The 25,341-nt window shown below is 33.5% G+C and overlaps 1 protein-coding gene across 1 annotated transcript in view; it reads left to right on the forward strand.

Annotated features, from left to right (window-relative positions):
• LOC115223219 (DCC-interacting protein 13-alpha) overlaps positions 1-25,341 on the forward strand; it is a 66,357-nt gene that overhangs the window by 16,967 nt on the left and 24,049 nt on the right. Inside the window, exons 2-14 of the mRNA XM_029793703.2 lie at positions 1,354-1,452; positions 2,853-2,912; positions 3,844-3,915; positions 5,517-5,604; positions 5,716-5,757; positions 5,869-5,981; positions 6,999-7,177; positions 9,294-9,458; positions 13,517-13,601; positions 18,500-18,609; positions 19,953-19,995; positions 21,968-22,051; positions 22,877-22,953. Of these exons, the coding sequence (XP_029649563.1) occupies positions 1,354-1,452; positions 2,853-2,912; positions 3,844-3,915; positions 5,517-5,604; positions 5,716-5,757; positions 5,869-5,981; positions 6,999-7,177; positions 9,294-9,458; positions 13,517-13,601; positions 18,500-18,609; positions 19,953-19,995; positions 21,968-22,051; positions 22,877-22,953 (1,217 nt within the window). The remainder of the gene's footprint in view (positions 1-1,353; positions 1,453-2,852; positions 2,913-3,843; positions 3,916-5,516; positions 5,605-5,715; positions 5,758-5,868; positions 5,982-6,998; positions 7,178-9,293; positions 9,459-13,516; positions 13,602-18,499; positions 18,610-19,952; positions 19,996-21,967; positions 22,052-22,876; positions 22,954-25,341) is intronic.

Genomic DNA, 25,341 nt, shown 5'->3' on the forward strand with positions numbered 1-25,341 from the left:
ACACATTCTACCAGTGTCTGAAGTTTGAAAGTGTTTATCTACAAAAAATTAATTTCTTGATCTGCTGTTCAAAGGGAAAAGATCCAGTAAGTGTAATGATGGCTGCTTCTGATATGGAGGTGGTGCCTGGAGACTCTATCCCCATGACCTTCCCAGAAATAACAAGTAACAAAAATGGATAATATGCATAATTTAGCTGTAAAAGACCTGCCCTCAAAAGCTACATTGGAAAATTATATCATAAAATATATATTATATTAGTCATAAAATTATATTCAGTGCATCTTATATATTGACAATTTTTTTCTTCTTGCACATAATATACCTACAGTTTTACTGAACAGTAAATCTGTATCATTTGTTTAATTAAGAAGGAACATAGTATTGAGTCAAAGTAATTGATTCACTCATTTGTTTTAGTTCAGTTTGGATCTATCCTGGAATAGTTGTGATAGCATAACTCAAGCCCAGAGGAGTACATGAACTCAGTATGGCAAGATACCTTGAATATTCACCAGTTTTATGGGGCTTTGATTACTATTGTTGCTTAAATCTTATGGTATCTACATTCAGCTAGGAAGACTGGATCACTGAAAGTTAAGTGTATTGAATGAGGACACAGAATTGTATGGTTCATGAGATACAAACTACTGTTCTTTTACTGGTTGTTTTGAGAGTATTCTGACTCAACTATTCATGACTCATAACAGCTTGACTCATAACCTTAGACATAGGCAACTGTTTTTAGTGTTTTCATTTCTGTAGAATGAGCCAGTGGTGGAGCCTCTATGTCATTGGTAAAGAATGTCCTCTCCTTCAGGTGAAATTTCACTTGTATTCAAATTTGAAATTACCTATTGATGAAAAATTTCAGAAAGCCAGTGTGAAAACAGAAAAGTAGTTTGAGCCTAAGGACCCAAACATTAATACCTATGAATTGTAAGATATATAATTCATAATTATTTCATCAATTAAAGATTCATTGTACTCAATAATGATAGACATATCTACAAAATTTTTTACAATTAAATTCACCCCTGGTACTAAGAAGGTTCCCTGCCTTTGCTCAACCTACTAGAAATTGCAACAAAATCTCCCTAGACTCCTGCTCTACTTTCTTTCGAAAAATTTCAGGCTGTTGCTCTACATCCTATATGAATCACTACTACATATCATAGTAAACAGTACATTCCTCAGCTAGCTAGGGACATGTTACATCTTAAACAAATGACCTACCTGTAGTGCTTAATAGAAAATAATATGCAAATACTTCACAGATAATTCTAAAGTTAGGAATACAGAGAATTAAATACTTGTGATTATACACTTTTGTTTTAATCTATCTTCTTTCAGACTAAAAGCCTGCTGGGCCTGTTTGAAAAAGATGCCATGTCCCTCAAGAAATATTCCAACAATTTGCACAATTGCTGTCAAAGAATTCTTTCTGCTCAAGTAAGTTTTTGAGTCTTTTATAAGATCTTGTCAGAAATATGTTTTTAATTGTTTTAAATTCATTTGTTTATGTAACAAATGTGAAGTTCTCCTTTGCTCCAGACATCTAAGTGAACTAAATTGTAAAAAAAAATTATGTGTACATGCTCAAATACACATAGAATCACATGCAGTGAATTTGAACTCAAGACATTTGGCCTGTTAGTCCTATTTATATCAGCTTGACAACCTTGCTTTAACTGTTCATCTCACCATACCCCTACCACAAATATGCTTTACACTACTATGCTCTTTACAGATTTGGAGTGGTGCTCATATGTATAGAAAATGCCTTCTACATTGACATCTGGAATCCTGTCTTTGTTATTGTTACTACAATTCTGTTCCACCTCTACCCATTGCACTTATCTCTCCCCTTCTTGTCACTTCAGATCTTGAACTAAATGCTGCACAAACATACTTTTCCAAAATTCATAAACTCCCTGTTTCCTCCTCTATCCCAATTCTAAATTGTATGAATTTCAAATTAAACAGCAACCTCCTGAATTTACCGCTATTGCTTATTCTGTGAGGGATTGAAAAGGCTTTACACTGCCCTCCTTAGGCTCATTGCATCTAATTAAGAAGACTCTCTAGAAGTGATAGAATGGGTTTTGCAAAAGCAAAATATGTGAACATGCTTTGCATATTTTTGCAGCATATTGTAACTTTTATAACTAGATGTCTTTCTTATTACTAGGATGGTCATATTACTGGAGCTTCTGTGTACTAGCTTAATATGACATTCAAATATACTTTAACAAACTCTCTTCAAATGAGAGGATTTATGTCTGAATCTTAAATTGTGATGTTGGAGTCTAAGGGGCATGTCAGATATCTTATATTTGTATATCTAGTATTTTGAGCTGGTGAGTTAGTACATTGTTTTATTGTTTTCCTCTATATCAATAATAACAACAATAACAAAGATAAGATGGATCTGTTGTTAGATAAGTAGTTGGGCAAATGGAATTATCTGACTTACCCTGGAGAGTTATAACATACATATGTAATTGATTGTCAAACATCTCTGAGCTAAAGTGCCTCAGTTCTGTTTTGATTTTACATTTCTGTCCTGAGGTATTTTTCAATAATAAATTTCTAAAATCTCAATTGACATCATATTTTGTGTTGTTATTTTTACTACATTTCTACCAGATTATTCTGCTTACAACATAATGTAAATAACAGTACACAAATAACTATTTAAACTTTTATCAGATCATAATAAGTAGTGAGGTCAAAAGGATCAACTAAAACTTTTGAATGTGGTCCTCCAGCTGGGCTGCAGTTAATGACTGAAGCCAGCAAAAGATTATTAGTTTTATAATAATACTTTCTTCATGTTTTTATCATTTCAGAATGAATTGTGTGCAGCAACACAGTGCTTATCACAGCAGTTGCGTATGTATGAACTTCAGGTAAGGAGCGATATTAAAGTTTTATGCAAGTCAAACATAAATTTAACTATTCTGTATATATTTAATGTATGCACATAAATATATATATATATATATGTATATATTGACAAGTGACCGAGACCTTTGGAGATATGCTGTGCTTGAGAAGACCCGGCAAGCCAAGTGAGACTGTAACCATGGCCTATGCCAGTGCTGTATAACTAGCCCATTTAAGAGTACCCTTCAATCATTGGACAATAAACTACACTTGCAAAGACCTGTTGAGGCAAGTGAAATCATTTTCATGGCTGATGACAGTACCGGCTGACTGGCACTGTGCCAGTGGAAAGTTAAAAGCACCATTTGAGTGTGATTGTTGCCAGCATCGCTTGACTGGCTCGTGCCGGTGTCACATAAAAAACACCATTTGAGCGTGGTCATTGCCAGTGTTGCTGGACTGGCTCCTGTGATGGTGGCACGTAAAAAGCACCATTTGAGCAATGCCAGTACTGCCTGACTGGCCCTCATGCCGGTGGCACATAAAAGCACCCACTACACTCTCAGAGTGGTTGGCATTAAGAAGGGCATCCAGCTGTAGAAAATTTTGCCAGATCAGATTGGAGACTGGTGTAGCCTTCTAGCTCACCAGCCCTCAGTTAAACTGTCCAACCCATGCCAGCATGGCAAACGGACGTTAAATGATGACAACAATGATATATATATATATATATATATGCAAGCTTTAAGGAATTCTTATGACAGTAATCATATTACAACTTATAATCAAAATTTATTACTAATTGTTATTATGATTAACCTAAACCTGTTGGAATTAAAATTGTTGGAAATTACAATCATTAAAATTATAATATAATGAATTCTGATAAACTTGAACATGTTATACAACTGCAAAAACATTGTAATATTTGCTTTGTTTACCATAATATTTCAGAAATTCCCCTTGGAGACTGAAGATAGTATTTTAATATCAACCCTAAACCAGTTTGCTACTTACTTAGATGATGTGAGTATTATCTCTCTTAATTCTTCAGTATAATTCATTATTAAAAGAAACTGGAGAAACTTTTGTTTCTTTCAAGGATATATGTTCAGGAGATGCTAAATAGACACAAGAATAAGACAAAAGTCATGGCATTGGAATCTAGTAAATCTCTGTATTTTCAATATTGATTTCATAATTATTTATTTCCCATGTTGTAGTCAAATTTGTTTTATTTTATGATACTGTTCTTTCAGCTTTTAGGTGCTTCCAAATTTCACTTGTGGAATGGTTTCCAGTTTTTCTGGAGTACATGCTGATTCTGTGTATATTTGGTCAATCATCAGTAGTCCTTATAGCAAGAATAAGAATCAAATTTGAAAAAACATAAGTGTTGGGGTCAATTTGTTTGACTAAAACCTGTCAAGGCGTGGCCAGAGTCCAATGACTGAAGCAAGTTGGAGATAAAAGTTAAAAGATACTATATACTGTATAGTATATAGTTTCTTTATATAGTACTGTATATATAAATCTACATGTACTATATTCATTTCACATTCACAGTGACATCTAGTTATCTTACTCATCATGCACTCTGAATTTGTGATCACTAGTTCACTAGAAGAATCCCTGTTGTAGTGTCATACAACATCTTAGCCGATAACCTGGCTAATCCCAACATCTTTCAATGATTATTGTTGTGATATATTTCATGTAATAATCTCTATGATAGTATCTTTGCAATTAGGATGTCCTTCTGATATTTTTTTACTTTGTGAAATTCTCAGAATATTTAGTTATAAGATTCATTGACTCACTCTCACAGCTGTGTAACAATGGATCAGAAATCACGTTGTATATGAACTTATTTACTTTTAATTCAATAAAAATAAAGCACCTTTATTAAAGTTAGCTAAGTTTCTGCATTCTCTCTTTCTATAGATAATCTTTTACTGTTAGATTACAATATTTTCATATATACATTTGTATCATTTCTCTAGATGTTACATAAAAGCCTATGAGTTCATACTCAAATTTAATAAAAATGTAGTATTGGGAATATAAGTATACTACTACTTTCCCTTCCTTACACCTACTCCTCATCTTTGTCCATTATCATCACCAACACCATAATGACAACATCAAAATTACAGAAATAGGAGAAACCATGTATCTGTTTCTTTTCCTTTTTTTATAAATAAAAGTTTTTATTTAGCAATATATTTTTACAGGAGGAAAAGAAAAAAACATTAAAAGTATAAAAGACTGAACTATTGAGAAACAAAACCTCCAGAACTACTTCTCCAAGGAAACAAAAAAAAAGGAAAGTGGGAATTAAGAAGCAAAAGATGGGTGGGGAGAGAGAGTATCAGGTTGTATGTCCCAGACCAAATGGCATGTTCAGCCTTGTGGACATAATTGTGAAAGCATTGCTGCAGAGAATGGCCAGTGACACTTGTTGCAACAGCCACCCCTCTTCAGAGTACTCATTACTCAGATGGGTTGCAGAGGAAATCAGCAGTACAGAATCCAAGAACTTGAGGTCTCAATGGTAACAGACACTAATTTAATTACTGATTTGTTCTTGCCCAGCTTCAATTAGACAATTCTCTTCTTTCTTTCAGATTAGTTCTGTTCAGCAAGTTCTCGCTGCTCAATTTTCTGAGACAATGATGTATCCATTATCAAAATTTCTTCAAGCAGACTTAGAAGGTATAGATGTTTATTTCTTTTATATTAATCTTCCATGAGGTGTGTTCTGTAAGAGGTTGTTTTATATTAATTACTAATCAATGTACCTTTTTTCTTTTGTGTTTTCCTCAGAAATTAGCACCATGTATGAAATGTACAGAATTTCCTCTGACGGTAAGAATATAATTTTCTGAAATGATCTTTTTACTTCATATATTCAATTCAAACTCATATATAACATAGATTTGTGATTCTTCTAATGTTATTTTTTAAAACTTTATTCAGAGCATGAACAAGCAATGGCAAAATATATGAAACTTTCAAAAAAGAAAGATAATGACCGTCTAAGACGGGATGCTAATGAGGAGCTTTATACTTCAAGGAAAAAATTCCACCAGGTAAGACATATTAGAGTCTTAGAATTTAAACTGTTCTTATGTTATTATTGAAGGCAGGGATTTGACTGAAAGCATGGAATACCAAACCAAATGTCTTTGCGTTATAAAGTTACATTTCTTTACAAAAATCATTGTGTTTGATTTTGCTTTTGCACTTTCTGCAATCAATAAAATCATCATCAGTATTACATATATTATATATTAGGGATTATTTAATTGGTAATACCACATGCTTCCTTAGAGTTTTATTGCTTTACATCATTGTAAGAAATCATTATTATTGTTACTGTTACAATAGTAGTGGAGAAGACTGACATGGTTGGGTTGTAAAGAGCATCAGACAAAATGCATTGCAGCATTAGTTCTGGCTCTTTATGTTATGATTCCAAATTCTGTGAGATCAACTTTGCTTTTTATTTTACCAAAGTCATTAAAATGACATACTTGTCAAGAGCAGTGAATCAACAGAATTGTCAGATATTGGATAAGGATATGCAAATATATTGTAAACTCTTTCTGGGCAGTAGAATGGCAGAAATGGTAGAGTAAATGCCTAACAGTTTTTGTAGTATGAAAAGTCTACATTTATAGTTGTTTATCATGAGGAAAATAGATCAATCTGTAAGCTTAAAATCTTATAAAGTTGTTGGTGCCTGTACATATGTGTATATGCACATGCATAAATACAAACATTCATATAGTACCAATCTGCCTGAGATCACTTCTATCTAAAAATGTCAAAAACAACCCCTAAATACACACTTTGATGTGTTTGTATTTAGACTAATGCCTTCCATCATAATTTTAAAAAACCTTTTGTTGTGTTCCAAACACTTGTAAATTTTATATTATTTTAAAAAGATTAATTGAAATATGTAGATGGTGTATTTAATTATAAATATGATCACATAGAGAAATAAAGTTATGCAAGTTTGAAAAAAGTATTGGAAATGAAAGCACTTTATCTTTTTGTAGATTCTAGCTCTTACCTAGCTTTTTTCTTTTTTCTCTTGACAGACAGCTCTCCATTATTATGCTTCACTCAATGCTCTCCAGTATAAGCGGAAATGCTTCCTGCTAGAACCTATCTTGGGCTATATACATGCTCAACGGACTTTCTTTCAAATGGGCTATGATGCTATTGTTAAACGGGAAATTGAAGAATTTCTAAACAACATTACAGCCAGTGTTCAAGGGTAAGTTTCAGAAAGAACCAAATTCTCTTGTCTTGTGTTAGGTTGACCGTTTTTGCGCAGTAGTTAGTCATATATTCTTTGTTGACTGTTCACAGCGTTAGGTAGATTGTGTTAGAATGATGATCACACTAAAATTTGATTGAGTTGATAAATTTATGGGATAACAAACATAATGGTTAAGAATTTTATGTAATACAACTCAGTAATAATATTATGAAAGTAGCATAAGGAATTTAAATCACTGTATACAATTAATGTGTATTACTCAGACACTACAAGCTAAGGTTGGTACCTTTTGTTGAGTATGACATAAGCCTGTTACACAAGAAAAGTAAAACATGGGGAGAGAGAGAGAGATAGACCAACTTGTTAAAACAAGTTACATAGATTCCCCTGTCTGGTTTGAGATTAAATTTTCCAGCTTTTATGACTGTAAGCCATCCTTCTAGAATCTTTGGCTAAACTATCTGGTGGAAAAATGACATACTTCCTTTGAAGTTTGCTGCATCAAACATAAGTTAGCCAATGCTGATTGGTCTAGCCATATTTACATAGGAGTTACTAACTTTTATGGTGACACTTTTCCTTTTGTGGAGATAAGTTAGGTTGTAGTTTTGGACTTGGAAAATTTGGTTCTAAACTCAGCATGGGCTTTACTACACTCTGAAAATTAGAGCTCAAATACTGCTAGATTTGATTTTTACTCATACATGTACTGGGACTGTTCCAATTTATTTTATTCCTTCCCTCATTTTCAGAATTCAAAATAAAAAAGTAGAAGTTTTCAACAAAAGTCATATTTTATAATTGCAAATGTAAACACAAAATTTAATAATTATGGGAAAGAATCTAGCCAACTAAGCCTCTAAGTCAGTGCTTGACCTGCTAGAAACAACAATCAAAGTTTTTTCAAATTACAGCTTATAGACGTGAAAAGATAGAGATACAGTCTATCCATGTTCATCTTGTCTCAAGAGAAGGTTGAGTTGGACATGGTAGATGTGTTTAGTCACAGCTGACTTGAAGCTAAACAGCGACAATAGATAAAGGAGCTAAAAAAAAATAAAATGAAAAAGAAGTTGACATAATAATTCATTACATTCATCATTTAATGAAGATGTTAACATGTATTTTTGCAATAATTACTTGTAAAAGTTTGTTGTTCTTTTCTGGTGTAAAAGACATTAATATTATACTAATTGAAAACTCTCTGTGACATGAAATCAAATTTCATGTTTTTTAAGGTGGTGTGAATATAGATATATATATAGTACTTCACTCACCTTAATTTAAGGGATCATGTTTTGTGAGTTCTTTGATAACCTCACTAGTGCCACATAAAATGCACCCAATACACTCTGAAATGGTTGGTGTTAGGAAAGGTGTCCAGCCATAGAAACCATGCCAAAGCAGACACTGGAGCTTGGAGCAGTCCTCTGGCTTTTCAGCTCCTGTCAGATCATCCATCCTATACCAGCATGGAAAATGGACATTAAATGATGCCAATGCCGCGGTGACAAAGAAGGGGGAGGAAGAAGGAGGAGGAGAAGAAGAATGTATTGATGGATAGAATTTTAAGTTATAACTTACTAAGACATTAATCAAAATCTGTTGAAGTTTGATTTGTTTTTCATTCTACAAAAGTCAATAAAATATGGAACTAATTGCTGTTCAACCCCAGACCAGCCATGACTGAACAACTTTAAAGTTACCCTTGGCTATTAAATCTTTTACTCAGACATAGTATATCTTGGATCACATTATCAAATGTGTGAGTTTTTTTTAAAAAACTAAAAAAATGACTGTAGGGTGTGGTTTAAAGTAGATTTGTATACTTTTTTTTAACTGGTCAGATGACCTACTAGGAAAAGCTTCCCCATTGGCTCATATATTCACTAACAATGTACTAATAATATATTAATTTACATATAACGTACAGATAATATATATTTCATGAATACAGTATATTCTCTTCACATGGCATAAAAAAACATTGTGCTTAATCAAAGAAATCAATATATTTGTTTAATCATGTGATATCTAAGCTAATTTTTTTCAGTTTTTGCCTCTAAATAAATTAATGTATTTCTATTTATTTATTTATTATTATTTTCAGTGTTCAACAAGAATTAGGTCAAGATACCCAGAAAACAATTGAACTCATTGACACTCTAGAAAAACAAAGTCATCATTTATATCAGCCGGAACCAATGGTAGAAATGCCATATATACCACCGAATGTCAACTTAGTCAGTAAAGCTGGTTATTTATTCATGAGAAGGTAATGATATATTGATTTACAACACTCCTCATAAATCCACACTGTCTTTGTGGTCTTCTTTATTTGAGCAGAATAGATTTCAAATAATTGGATTTCAAATTAAGGAGCTTGTCCTAAAGATCTCAGTTTTCTTATTGTTTGCTATGATACCACACTTTATATAATTTTTCGACAAGGTGGTGGAGCATGAAAACATGGGATGAGGTGGCGAAGCATGATCTTTGAACTTTAGGCCTCACAGAGGCAACGACTAGTGACCAAGACCTTTGTCAATATGCTGTGCTTGAGAAGACCCGTGAAGCCAAGTGAAATTGTAGTTGTAGCTGATGCTGGTGTCACGTAACTGGTACCTGTGTCAGTGGCATGTAAAAACCAGCTTTCAAATGTTGGGCCTCATGGAGGCAAAGTGGCTGATGCCGGTGGCATGTGGAAAGCTCCTTTCATGTGTTGGGCCTCACAGAGGCAATGACGAATGACCGAGACCTTTGGCATTATGTCATGCTTGAGAAAGCCCATCAAGCCAAGTAAAATCACAGTCGTGGCAGATACTGGTGTCACACAAATGGCACCTATGCTGGTGGCACATAAAAGCATCCATTACACTCTCGGAGTGGTTGGCATTAGGAAGGGCATCCAGCTGTAGAAACCATGCCAAATCAGACTGGAGTCTAGTGCAACCTTCCAGCTTGCCAGCCCTGGTCAAACTGTCCAACCCATGCCAGCATGGACAAAAGATGTTAAATGATGTTGATGATGATGATACTGTTGTTCTTGTTTTATACACACATACATAGTAGCTGCTTTCTCCTGTATGAGCAAAGCCATTGCTAGAAAGATTCACTGAAATGTGTTATTGATGATGCAATATGAGGTCCTTGTATGACTCTTGAGCCTGGCCAAATATTTACACATCCTATTGCATAATGCACAGCTGTGCTGGCTGCAGAGGGAACAGGTGCCACATTATGAAGTCTTTTAACATGCCTTTTCAATCCTTCAACTGAAAGGCACACCTTTCCACAGGTTGCACATGTTCTGTTGTGAACAATAGCCGTATCACAATTTACAAGGGGTTGATTCCATCTGAGTTCTCTGATGGCTGACGAAGCCTGCATGACTCAAGCATTTCCTCCCACAAATCACATACATAAAAAGCAACGCTTTTTTTTTCTTCCTCATGTTTTAGTTATCTAACTTCATATAATATTTCTTTTATAGATATTATTATCATCATCACCACCATCATCATCATCATGTTCACTTTTTCATGTTTACATGGGTTGGATAGAATTCACTGAGGTAGATTTTCTATAGCTGGATGCCCTTCCTGTTGCCAACACTTGCCTGTTTCCTGGCAAGCTAGTATTTCCACATGGTCTGCCTGACAAGTTTATGCAGAATGTTGGAAATGAATGATGCTGCTTGCATGGCAGTAATGCTCATCTACAACTATTATGTGATGTCATAAAGTTTTGGTCAGCTTGGAGTTATAGTAGAAGACATTTACCCAAGGTGTCATGTAGTAGGACTGAACCTGAAACTACATGGTTGGTTGGGAAGCGAACTTCTAAATCACACAGTCATACATATGCCTCAAATGTGTATGCTTGCATGCACTGAATGTCTTGGTGACAAATGTGTTTGTAATAGTTTAATGAAAGGTAAAGTAAAAATTTGGAAGTGTACCTTGAAGAGAAGAAATATTCACATTTCACTCAAGGTCATTTATTTAGAGATTGCTAACTGACTTTGTTCCCCTGCCCCTTCTGCAAAAGGAAAAATTAGACATATCTCCACTTAATGGTACACTAAATTTACTTTACTTTTTTATTTTTGCTGAATAGATATTTGATGACCTTCATCTGTCTCTCTGTCTAAATTTGAATGATAATAATTGATAATCTTAGCTTAAGTTGTAGGAAGTCAAACTGCAACTGCAAGATATTCAGTTACAAATCATGAGTAAGCCACCATTGTTTCATGTGACTAATCTATATATTGATTTGAAATTGTGGCACAAGACCAGCAATTTCGGGGGAGGGGTAAGTCAATGACATTGACCTCAGTGCTTAACTGGTGTTTATTTTATTGACCCTGAAAGAATGAAAGGTAAAGTCAACCTCAGCAGAATTTGAACTCTGAATGTAAAGACAGACGAAATGCCAGTAAGCATTTTACCTGACATGCTAACGATTCTACCAGCTCACCACCTTTGATCTATATATTGACCAATCAACTGTGGTGTGATGTTGCTCCTCAGCTGATGTAAAATTCGCTCCCATTTCACCCTATAAAAACTGCTTAGTGCCTTACTCATCTAGACAATCTTGGGCACCTTGGGCACTCACATAAGCCAGACCACTAGGACTAGACCACCTCAACTTCAGACACTCACATACAATGTACCACAGTTTGCTTTCTACGAGACACAGTGCACTTCTCTCCTCCCAGTTGGCAGTTATATCATTAGCATCTTTCTTTTGTGAACAGCCAATGCAGTAAATCATGTCTGGTTATAAATATGTTAAAAGTTAAAAATTCATGAGTTTGCTTCATCTATTATACACGCAGCCAGCTGGATCACACAACAATGGTTTTCAACAATACAACACATACTAACAAGCAATCAGACAACATTGGTGACAAAGCAACCGCATGACAAATTCTTCATTTTATTTTATGCTTTTGCTTGTTTTTAAACCAACAAAATCTCTAAAATTGTTGAAGTAACCAAATAATAGTTAAGTGATGAAAATTTTAAGTTGGTATGTGAGAAAATGATGCATGCTGAATAAGACAGTGATTATTAATATATACCGAATAGTATGTGTTGTAGAGATAAGACTAAATAAGACCTTGAGGAGAATTAGTTATGTCACACCACAAGACAGTATTGATACTTATAGAGGATTATGATAATAATGTTGATAGTAATAATGGTGGTGGCATGGCTAGTGGTTTGTACATGAAAATATTTTTCTGTTATTCTTGTACTGGCAGAATTGTTAGTGAATCAAACAAAATGTTTTGTGGCATTTCTGGCTCTTTACAGTCTGAATTCAAATTCTGCTGAGATTGACTTTGCCTGTCATCCTTTCAGGATCGATAAAATAAGTACCAGTTGAATGCTGGGGTCAATGTAATTGACTTAAAGTTGCTGGCCTTGTACCAAAATTTGAAACTATTATTCTTCTGTTTGTGGTTGATGTCAGTGCTACCTGACTGGCTCCCATGGTAGTGGTACGTAAAAAACACCATCCAAGCGTGGTCAATGCCAGTACTGCCTGACTGGCCCCTGTAGAAACCTTGTCAGATCAGATTGGTGCAGCCTCTTGGCTTGCCAGTCCTCAGTCAAACTGTCCAACCCATGCCAGCATGGAAAGTGGACGTTAAACAATGATGATGATGATGAGTAAGGCAGTGAGCTGGTGGAATGGTTAGCACACTGGGCAAAATGCTTGGTGGTATTTCATGTCTTTACATTCTGAATTCAAGTTCTGCCAAGGTTGACTTTTTTTTTTTATCCTTTCAAGGTTGATAAAATAGCACCAATTAAACACTGTGATCAATGTAATTGACTTAACCCCCTCCCCCAAAATAGCTGGCCTTGTGCCAAAATTTGAAATCAATATTTATCTGTAGTAAGGTGACAAGTTGACGGAATCATTAGCACACTGAGTGAAAGTCTTAGTGGCATTTTGTCCATCTTTATGTTCTGAGTTCAAATTCTGCTGAGGTCAGCTTTCCCTTTCATCCTTTTGGGGTCAATAAGATAAGTATCAATGTACCAATTAAGCACTAGGATCAATGTAATCAACTGACCCACTCCCCCAAAGTTGCCGGCCTTGTGCCAAAAGTTGAAGCCAATATTTATCTGTAGTTTTCCCGACATGAGCAATGCAGAAGTTAATGCTACTGAAGTGGACTGTTGTTAGATATAGCATGTCATTTAGGATTATTGTAGGATTATTGATTATGGAAATGCCATTTGAGTTGCATTCATTCTTAACTAAAAATATTTTTGTAATTAAATTATTGTTCTTGATCTTTGCTTACAGTAAACACTCTTTATTGGCAAACAAATGGGAACGTGGCTACTTCTTCACTCAAGGAGGTAATCTGATGTACCAGTTTAAAGATGAGGTAAGCAACATTAGCCTTGTGGTCTAAACTTTTACACACACACATACCAATATCATCATCATCATCGTCATTTGACGTCTGTTTTGGTGGCATGGGTCAGATGATTTGACAGGAACTAAGCAAGCCGGAGAGCTGCAGCAGGTTTCTTTGTCTTCTATGGCTGAATGTCCTTCCTAATGCCAACCACTTGGGGTGCTTTTTATGTGGCACTAGCACCGAAGATTTTAATGTGACACCAATACCAGTGGGGTTGCTGAGTAACTTGCAAGAAGACCTATCAGTTGGAAGAGGGAGTGGAACTGACACAGGTGGCTTTGTACCAATTGAGAGGTTGAAGTATAATAAAGGAATAGAAATAGGTATCTTACTATAGAGGAGATACTTGGCTACCCCAGTAGGAATAGAAAGGAGATGAAGGAACAAATAGAATTAAAACAGTGGGGTGGGGGAGTATATTGTGGTATGAAGCAGGTAGAGGGGTATGTTCCATAAGAGTGTGACAGGAGATATATGTCTATGTATGTATATATGTATGAATATATGTATGTGTGTATGTAAAGTGGTAAGCCTATTCTGATAACTAAGCCTTGGTTATTTCCATTTATTTAATCATGATTTAAACTATATATCCATAGCTAGAGATTATTTTACTGTTTTAAATTAGCTTAATAAAATTATTGATGGCCTAAATAATGTCACAGAAACATTACATTGTGTTTCCTAAAAACAAACACAGCTTTTGTTGTTTTTTTTAAATATCTGAAGTTACAAAACCTTCAACTATTCTCATGAAATTTGTCACTGGAAGAAGTATTATATATTTTTTATTTCTATTCTAGAGTTTCAACATGGCCATGTCAGGTATTGTTCTTATTCTCCACACATGCACTTAGTAATAATGGAATTTATTAAAATTCCATTTCAAAACCCCATTTCAAATTAGAAAATGTATAATACATATACATTCTCTTTACCATTTTTTTTTTTAGATATTACATATATAATAGCCATTGCTTGAATATTACACTTTCATCACAGAAATTAAAAAGGATTAGACAAAGAAAGTGTGCATATCTTTGTGTGTTTGTATGTGTGTGTATGTGAAAGAAATAGAGAATTAGAGTTGAGCAATCAAGTAAGAAGAAGAATAAAAACTGAATATTTGACACTTGTAGAGTATTTTAATGCTGTTGCATAAAGTGTATAGAGGAGCAAATTATTTATTATTATTATATAAATGTTAAAAAAATTTAGCATATATAAATTATAATTTATGAAGTCTGCAAACATAAGTACTACTGCTTTAGTTCATATCTTTATATCATGTCTCTCTACTACATAGTTTGGAAGATATATTAAAAGGTGGTTTTGAAAATATAGTTTTGCAAAGTCAAAATGTTTTAAATAATGTTGCCTGTAGTGGTATGACAAAAATACAGTTATTGTAAAACAGTAAAAATAAGTGAATAAAGAAGATTGTAACCCTTTGCCATCTGCATAGCATAATGATGAGGTGAAATATGTCAGAACAGGAACTGGAAACAGTTTGCAGATGAGACTCACTTCACAGAGAACTAATCACTATGAAAGACTTGTCATTCCTACATGTAGATCTGATGTAGTCTTCTGGTTTCTATACTGGGCCTTATCATCTTATATGTTGTTATTGTTGAGTCCTTATTTAAGTGGTAAAAGAAAGCGTCTTTCGTAAATTTCTAGCTATGAAGTTGTTTCCAGGAATCTTTTTGATACTGAAGAAATAATTTTGTAGCTTCTTCCCTTGAGATTTTGGTAAAGGTCTCTCCTGACTTCTTGGGCTGGCTATAGTTGAAAATGATTAAATTTTTCAAACAGAATGTGTGTGTGTGTGTGTGTATATAGGTACAGGCATGATTGTGTGGTTAGAAGCTAGTTTCCCAACCACATGGTTCCAGGCTCAGTCCCACTGCATGGTACCTTGGGGCAAATGTTTTCTACTATAGCGTCGGGCTGACCAAAGCCTTGTGAGTGGATTTGGTAGACAGAAACTGAAAGAAGCCCATTGTATGTATGTATGTATGTGTGTGTGTGTGTGTGTATATATATATATATATATATAGAGAGAGAGAGAGAGAGCAATAAGAAAATGGAGGGGATCAATAGGTGGTTCATCAACTTTTAGACATATTATGTCAATTTATTTACTAAAATGACAATTACAAGAATATACATACATGTATAACATATTATGCTTTACATATAAAATATATAAAGATACCAGTAATTATTAAAATATAACATACAGGAATATAAATTGGGAAAATATCTTACAGCTGTTTCAGCCAAGAAGCAAAAATACCTCATTCTACCTTTATTCCTCCAGTAGACTGAAGTAATTAGTAGATGAAATTGAGGTACTTGGGTGTTTCTCTAGGCTTCATCAAAGATTTTAGAAAGTGCATATGGTTAAGTTATAAATATAAATAAATAAAAATATGAATTTACACATTTACATACTTATACATATACATATATAAATATACATAAATACATATACTTACACTTAAATATACATACATATTTGCATTTATAAGCATACACAATAATCAATTATTATTATTATTATAAGAGTAATATTGTAATTTATAAAATCAATATATCTTAAAGATATATCAGTTATGTAAGAACGAAACTGCATACACACGAGGAACATGTGATATAACTGATATAACTTTAAGACATATTGATTTTATAAATTACAATATTACTCTTCTTATAACTTTCTCATACCTCTTTTTATATTTTATCTAATATGAATAATATAATGCATCTAATAATAATAATAATAATAATAATAATAATAATTGATGTCCTATATATATTAAAAGGAGCTTGACTTTCTATTCATATTTCTCTGCCATTTCAACCCCTGTGTTGCTTTTGTAGTAAAAATACACCAGGAAGTAAAACTTATAAATATTATGTATTCACTTCAAACAAGACTAGAAAATCATTCACCCATGACACATTTTGCACCTCCTGATCCCCTCCACCACCAAATCAAGTTATGATAGTTATTACATCTTGAAACTCTTGGTTTGTTATTTTGCATTGCCTATGTTCATCAAAAAGTATATTGTATTATTTTAGTAACCATTTCTTTATGGATTACCTTCTTGATATTCTAACTAGTTTTAATTATTATATGTACTTATTTGTATGTGTACTATGCGCATACGTGTGCATGCATGCACACAAATGCACATGCACATGCACACACACACACACACACACATAATGTACATGTCATCATCACAGGCTATTGTCATTTTTATAACCAGTTTTTTATGCTGGCATAGTTTGGATGGAACATTTTAAGGCAGTGCTTTATGGCCAGGTGCCCTCTCTGATGCCAACCCTTTTAATAATTTCTTATGAACACAGAAACACACCATAACTATTCTAAAGACTGAGATAAGTATGTCACTATCAATTCTATTTGTAGTAGTCACTATCAGTTTTCATGAACAATTCTCCTTTTTACGCTTACTGGAGACCTTTCTTAAAAATTCAATTACATTGTTATTAAAGCCACATCAAGGAAACTTATTTATTCTCTTTATAATCCTTGAGCATTGTTTGGTACAAACAACCATAACTGTTCCAATATTGAGAATGATACACTTCTTGCAACCACTGGCATCTTAAACTATATCAAGAGAAAGCCAACTACTTATAAAACTCCAATCTCTAAATAATAATAAGAAGATTTTTGTTTGTTTCGTTGTACTCACTTAGTCTGTCATATCTGCTGTTGGCACACTTGAATTTGTCTTCATAACATACTGGTTCATAAATTTATTTGTTTTACTGAAATGGTATCAACTTCATATAGCCAAACTTATATATTTAACTAAACAGTATAAGTAGTATTTTATAATACATTCTTCAATTTCAAACCAAGAAAGGAGCCTGCATATGGATACTTAACCTGCTAGAAATATCAGTCAAATCTCACTTATATCATATCCACTAACTTAAAAAGAAACAAAAAATAAACCAACCCACATTGGATAATGTAACCCTAGACTACCAGATATAGATATACTGTATCTGGGAAAGAAAATGGGCAAGATGATTTTGACTGGAATGTCATTTTATCATAATCTTTTTCAATCAACACTAACTTTGGGTTAAATGGTAACAACAATATTCTTTCCTCATATGCTTTTCTATAAAATGAATTAATAAATTTTCAAGATCCTTATTAACTGCATCGATCTCATTAGTCCTCTTCCAGTTGACAAGGTCCTACTACAGTCTATGGCCAGTTCATCTCCCACTACAACAACAACAATATTATCATCATCACAAAATCACCATAATGTAGTAATTCTTCATAATAAGAGTTGTTGTTGCTGATGTTTGGCTGAAATGATAAAATGACAGACAAAATGGCTTTCAGGATTTAGTTATGTCTCTCAATGTTTTGAGTTCAAATCTTGCCAAAATCACCTCTTCCTTTCAACCTCCCGGAGTTGTTGAGATAATGTAACATTTATATACGAAAGCCAATAAAATTAAATTCATCCTTCTCCTAAATTTGAAACCTTGTCTTCTTAATTGGAAATCAGTTTTATTTATTATTTATTTTGAAAAAATAATCAGTTTAATCTAGAATAATGAAATCAATTTTATTTTTCAGAGTCAACAACAATTACACTTTTAAATGATTTCTATTCACAGTATGTAACTAATAGCAGCTAGTTACATCTTGGAGTTTTATTTTGATCAAAGCTCACTCAGATACGATTTAAATAAAATACCATTTAATCTATGGTATGAGCATATTTCATGAATTTGATTCCTAGTTTTATGTAATTTTACATGATCTTGGCTTTTTTTTCTGTTTTGTTCAGGTGGCTGGCAGTCTGGCTTTGGATCTCAGTGAAGAAGGAATGGTAGCTGAATGTACTGATGCAGATGACAGACGCTTCTGTTTTGTTGTGCACAATCTCAGTACTAAAAAGTTAGAAGTTTTCCTCTATCTTTAAAAAATTATTTTCTTATAAGAAATATATTCTGCATGCTTGCTTGTCACAGCATAATGTTTCAAATTTGTTTGATTTCATCTCTATGTTGTTTTGTCATTGCTGGTGATGGATGTTGTCATGATTAAGTAAAAGTTGCACTCATTTATGTACTTAAGTGATGTGGGTGTGGATGTGTGTACGTGTGTGTGTGTGTATGTGTACATGTATGTATGTATGTATATATATATAAATATATGTGTGTGTGTGTTTATATGTATGAATTTATTAAGAATAATAAAATTGTATTCTACAAAAAGTAGAGTAACCCATCAAATTAATGTAAAATTGGTTTTACTATAACTGAACATAGAAACAAACATTAATGTGCGTGTATGTATAAAAGACAACTGTGTTGGTACCACATAAAAAGTACCTGTGCTGGTGCCATGTAAAAGGCACCCCAAACACTCTGTAAAGTATCTGGCATTAGGAAGGGCATCCAGCATTAGAAACTTAGCCAAAACACATGAGTGGAGACCGATGTAGCTCTCCAGCTTGCCAGTTCTAGCCAAACTGTTCAACCCATGCCAGTACGGAAAACAAACGTTAAATGATAATGACAGTAATGATGATGATATGTGTATGTGTGTTTATATATGTGTATATATATATATATATATATATATATATATATCAAAATATAATATATATATGTATGTATGTATGTAAATGTGTGTGTGCATGCTTACTCATAAATATATGTTTATAATTCCGTGTTTGTATGAGCATGTCTGTGCTTGAAGATACCATTAAATTACTTTTGCTTAAACAGATTATTAGAATATTTAATTTTGACATTTAACAAGCATATCATTTGTAAAGTCTTTATAAATACATAGAAGTAAAGTCTTCCCAAATATGAAATTTATTCACTCCCTCACTATAAAATATATTGTATTTTGTGTTCTTTACATGTAATCAAACTAACCTATACAAAGTTTCTGTAATGGAAGCCATGTATCTGTTTGCAACATTGACAATGGAATATCACAGGCTACACCAAATCTGATAAGATACAATGAAAGGTCAAAATTGTAAATCATTTATCAATCATTTTCTCGTGTTAAATTTAGGTTTGATATGGTAGGAGTGAATACATTTTTGTCAATAAAATTTATCCTCTAGCACTTTGTAAGATATTACACATAGTTACAAGTAAATTTGTTCAAATTTTTTATTGTTTTATACATTGTTGGAAAGACTGATTTTTCCAAAAATTTCAAAATTTTTGGAAAACTTGAAATAAAGATGTTTATTGTCTTGTTACATGTAATTTCAGGTCAGTTATACTTCAAGCTGAAAATGAACGTGAAAGGGATGAGGTAAATATATTCTATTAAATTATTAATTTATGCAAAAAGCAGACACATAATTTACTTGCACAGCTTTTATAATGTAAATTTTATCCATGAAGGCAGCGAGCTGGCAGAATTGTTAGCACACCAGGTGAAATGCTTAGCGGTATTTCGTCTGCTGTTACATTCTGAGTTCAAATTCCACCGCGGTCGACTTTATCTTTCATCTTTTGGGGGTCGATTAAATAAGTACCAGTTATGCACTGGGGTCAATGTAATCGACTTAATCCTTTTGTCTAGTATAAATAAAATAGGGTGGTGAATTGTTATAGAAAGGTGTGAAAATGGAGTATTGCATTAAAGTATTTAGTTCTGAACATATTTTCACATTCTGAAATGAAATCCTACTTGAATCAGATTAGTTTTTCATCCACAGGATTGATGAAATGAGTAGATTGATTCTTTGGAATACCATATCCTTTCATCACCTCAGAGCGACATAATCACTACCTGTAATACATTGGTATTGATTTGAAATATTAATCTTCTGATTATTTTAATGAAATGATATACTGACAAAATTAATGCAAAAAGAATTAGAGGTTTTAATATTAATTTACGTAAAACAAGAGACAGCAGTACAAATTTTCCTAGGTAATTAATAGTAGCACCAAGGGTGAGATAGATATACTATTAGCTGAGAAATGGAAAGATAAAGTAATTAGTTAGTGTGTGTGATAGGACAATTAAGATGCAACTAATTATAGGCTACTCAATAGTAACATTTATAGTGGCATATGTCACAAAAGCATGACTGCCCCAAAAATAGGACAACTTCTACAAGAGTATCTCCATGACAACTGACAACAACTTCATTATTGTGGCTGGCAACTTCAATGTACCTGTTGACCAGCATGACAATAGCTTCTTTGACATACATGGAGGCTATAGATATGGTTCAAGAAATGAGGAGAGTGTAAGGCTCCTAGAGTTCAGTGTTGCAACTGATCTAACAATTTGCAACACAGACTTTAAGAATCCAACCAACCACCTCATTACCTTCCAGTCTGGTGAAATCACAGGTTAGATTACATGTTCACCAGAGAATTGGGCAGAAGTGCTGTTGTAAATGCCAAAACTTTTCTTTGTGTAGAACGGTCTACACAACATAGATTAATAGCTAGCAACTGTAGAGTCAGAGATAGGCAGACACAGAAACAGAAGGTGGTATACAGAAGGAAGACATGAAAACTAAAAGATCCTGCTATTGGGAATAGATTTAGAGATATTCTAATTAATACATATAACTGTAGGTAGAAATATCTAGATATCTAGTATAGATGACAGCTGGAAATTTCTATGAAATAACCTACTTAATACTACAGATCAGACATGCAGCTAAAATGGGAGGTAATATAGTTGTGGAATGATGTGGTTGATAGAACAGTAAGGGCTAAGAGACAGGATTAGAATTTCAGGAAGGAAGATTATAATAGGGAGCATTATCAAATGGCTAGAAGAGCTGCTACATGATAGTATATTTGGTTAAAGTTGAGGCAGAAAGGAAGAGATTTGCATACATCATACAATATGAGGATTAGAGGCATGGAATGTTCAGGATTGCCAGACATTGTGTGAGAAAGACCCAAAACATATATAGCAAGACATATATTCAGAATGATGAAGGCATGCTCCTGATAGATTTGGCAGACAAGACTGTGACATGGAAGTACTATTTTGAGAGGCTACTGAACATGGAGAATACATGGGATAAATAGGAGCTACCTCATGCTGGCTCTACAGTGGGTCTGGTAATTCAAGTTGACCACAGCTTGGTAGATAAAGCGACTAAGGATATGAAAAGAGGGAAAGATATGTATTCTTTGACCAAATGCTAGCTTAATATATTAATTACTTAGCTCTTATAAACATGACATTTCTTTTCTCTTCTCTAAAATAAAAATGTCCAGTTGGTAAATTGAATATCTATATATTTCAGTGGATTGCTACATTGAACAATATTTTACGCAGCAATAAAACTGGGAAGAGCAAACAGTCTGATTCACCCTCAAGGAAGATGAAGGTAAAAAAAATATATTTACTTTGTTGATTATATTAATTATATAATCTCTACACATTTCACTAGTATATATTATGCTATGTAATAGTTGTTACAAAGACAGTTGCATAATCACCCTAAATATCAAATCATCAGAAGAAAACTGTAATTGGCTCCACTTTGTATCTACAAACTCTCTGTTTGTATCTGCCCACTAACTGATGTTGGTAACCAACAATGGAGTAAATTATAATTTTCTTCTTCTGATCTCAGATATAGGGTTGCACATCTTGTATATAAAGACAAACTGACCAATGCACTTCTTGACCTACAAAAATATACTGATGATCATTGTTGGAACACCTTTCTTTTATGGGTCTGGCCTACATAGCATACTAGTATGTGCTAATGCTACTATGCACTAATGAAACATGTGTAAAGATTATATAATTTATAGTGTAATAATAAAAAACTTTTCACAATTGTTTTATTCCAACCTTGGATATACAATCTGTAATCTATTTAGATATATATATAATACTATGAAATAATCAGAGATCAAACTATGTTTATTACCTGACTAAAGATTTAACATGTAGATCTACATGAAATTCTAAGCAATGGTCAGCTAGCTGTTACACTAATTCAAAATAGAAACTTCTGTCTGTCTGTCTGTCTGTCTGTCTGTCTGTCTGTCTGTCTCTCTCACTCTCTCTCTTTCTCACTCTCTCTCTTTCTCTCTCTCTCTCTCTCTCTGATGTAGTTTAGGTTTCTCATCTCCTGGTATGGTACTACTTTTTTTTACTGTTATTTTATTATTATTTTCTCAATTTGTTTTCTTTTTCATAGGATCGTGTTGGAAGTCTGGGTAGCAAAGATTACAAAAAAGAGAGCTTTTCTCCCTCAGTTTCAATTGATGAGACTAGGTAAGATGTTCAAAATCTAACCTGAATGCAAATGTTGGTATTAGAAACTAGTGATAGATGAAAGAAACATTACACAATCACTTTCCTTACTAGAAATATCAGCCAAATCTGCCTCAAAATGTGCCCTGCCCTTGTATATAAAGACAGACTGACCAATGCACTTCTTGACCTACAAAAATATACTGATGATCATTGTTGGAACACCTTTCGTTATGGGTCTGGTCAGTGACAGCTAGCCTGGTTCTAGACAATAAGCAACTAAAGATAGATGTCATTAAATTAAAAATACCTGACCTAATACTATTTAAATATATCATTGACAAAGAACAAATAAAATGAAGGTTTATTCAATATTCAAAAATAAAAATGGAAAGATGGCTTAAATAATCATTCTTAATATGTTCCAGCAGATTCAGACATGGATATGCAAATCACTATTCTTCTTCGTCATTGGAGAAAACTCTGTTCAGACAAGTGTGTGTATTCATAACACACTTGATTCATTAGCATAAGGGAACTTTAGGACACCTGGTGTTTCAACATCATTGTGTCTCTTCAATCATAGCTACCCTGAACTAATGAATCTAACAAGAGTTTATGACTCTTTTTAAAACAGAAAGTATATTCTATGATAAGCTTACCTACCAATTTAATAAGCTGTATTCTTCCACATTTAAAGAAAGAGGCAAATGATGACCAGACTAAAGAGCTAAGAAGTATTTGCATTCCATTTCTAATATATAAACATTGACACATTTTCTTTCTTCATAAGATTATCAATTTTTGAATAATTGACCTTATCTTTTAGAGATACAAAAAGTTCAAATTTTGCATCAGCATTTGATCTTTGATTATTTTTTGATCAGATGTCAATTTGTTGTATACATCACAGCATATTAGAAACCTTTGTTATTAAACTAAGGTTAACAGAGTCCAAAATCACTAGGCTGTTGTCATACATGAAAAACTCTTTTAAATCTGGAATATATAATTAACAGACAACTAATTTCAGACATTTGTTTCTTTAACATATAACTGTGTATATTTATATCTAATCATTCATGTGTACTCAAATGTGGAAAGGCTATTACTACAGTAACTGTCTCAGAAGAGAGATTTTACTAATGTTTTCACACACATTGCTTATAAGGACAATATCTCTTATGATACAAATAACACAGCAGTGATCTTTCCGTGTTGGAATATATATGGATATATAAAATATGAATGCACACAGTTTTATTTTATAATCCTCACTGCTTAGTGTGTCTTTAATTAATTTGCTCTTTTGTATTTATTTAATTTTGAACATGCTATCGTTAAAAATTCATTATTGTTCATTCTCTGCACAAGATTTTAAAATCCTTTGCATTCTCCTCTGCTTATTAGTGTACTGGCATTAACGGTAATCAACTGAAATATTTAAGGACTTGAGTAAGGACTTTTCAAACCTGTTACTACTTTTGACTGCTGAAGGCCTCCCCACCAACTTTTTTTTATATTCCAATATCAGAAGACACAATTTGAACTTAGAATACTTAAAACTGCAGTAGATATCAGACAGCATATTATCCAATATTTTAATATTCCACCTCTCCACTGCTCTGAACTGGCACCTTATATATTGACCCTGAAATGATGAATGGCAAATTTGAACTAGGCAGGAATTGAACTCAGAATGTAGAGAGCCAGAACAAATATCACTAAGCATTCTTTCCAATACTCTAATGACTTTGCCAATTAAATTTGTCATTGTTCTTAGATCTTAATAATAACTAGAAATAGGAAATATAGCTCTAAATAAAGTTCATTTGTAAATCTATATTTGCAATATGGCTATAACCTAGTCACCCGTATAGTCAACCAGGTGATACACGAAGGAGTCATACCCAATGACTGGTGTAGCAGCATACTAGTCAACTGCTACAAAGGTAAAGGTGATGCCCTGGATACAAATAATTACAGAGGTATCAAGCTGTTGGATCAGGTAATGAAGGTTACGGAGAGGGTCATAGCCCAACTAATTAGAGAGAGAGTTAGTTTAGATGAGATGCAGTTTGGGTTGTCCCAGGGAAAAGCACCACTGATGCTATATTCCTGGTAAGGCAGCTGCAGGAGAAATACCTAGCCAAAGATAAGCCCCTGTACCTGGCTTTCGTTGACATGGAGAAAGCCTTTGATAGGGTCCCCCGATCCCTCATCTGGTGGTCAATGAGGAAACTAGGGATAGATGAATGGCTGGTGAGGGCTGTGCAAGCCATGTACAGAGATGCCGTAAGTAAGGTCAGAGTTGGCAACATGTACACAGAAGAATTCAAAGTAGAGGTTGGGGTCCACCAGGGTTCAGTACTCAGCCCCCTCCTATTTATCATAGTCCTCCAGGCAATA

Source organism: Octopus sinensis, linkage group LG2 (assembly GCF_006345805.1).
Source record: "Octopus sinensis linkage group LG2, ASM634580v1, whole genome shotgun sequence".
Lineage (NCBI taxonomy): Eukaryota > Metazoa > Mollusca > Cephalopoda > Octopoda > Octopodidae > Octopus > Octopus sinensis.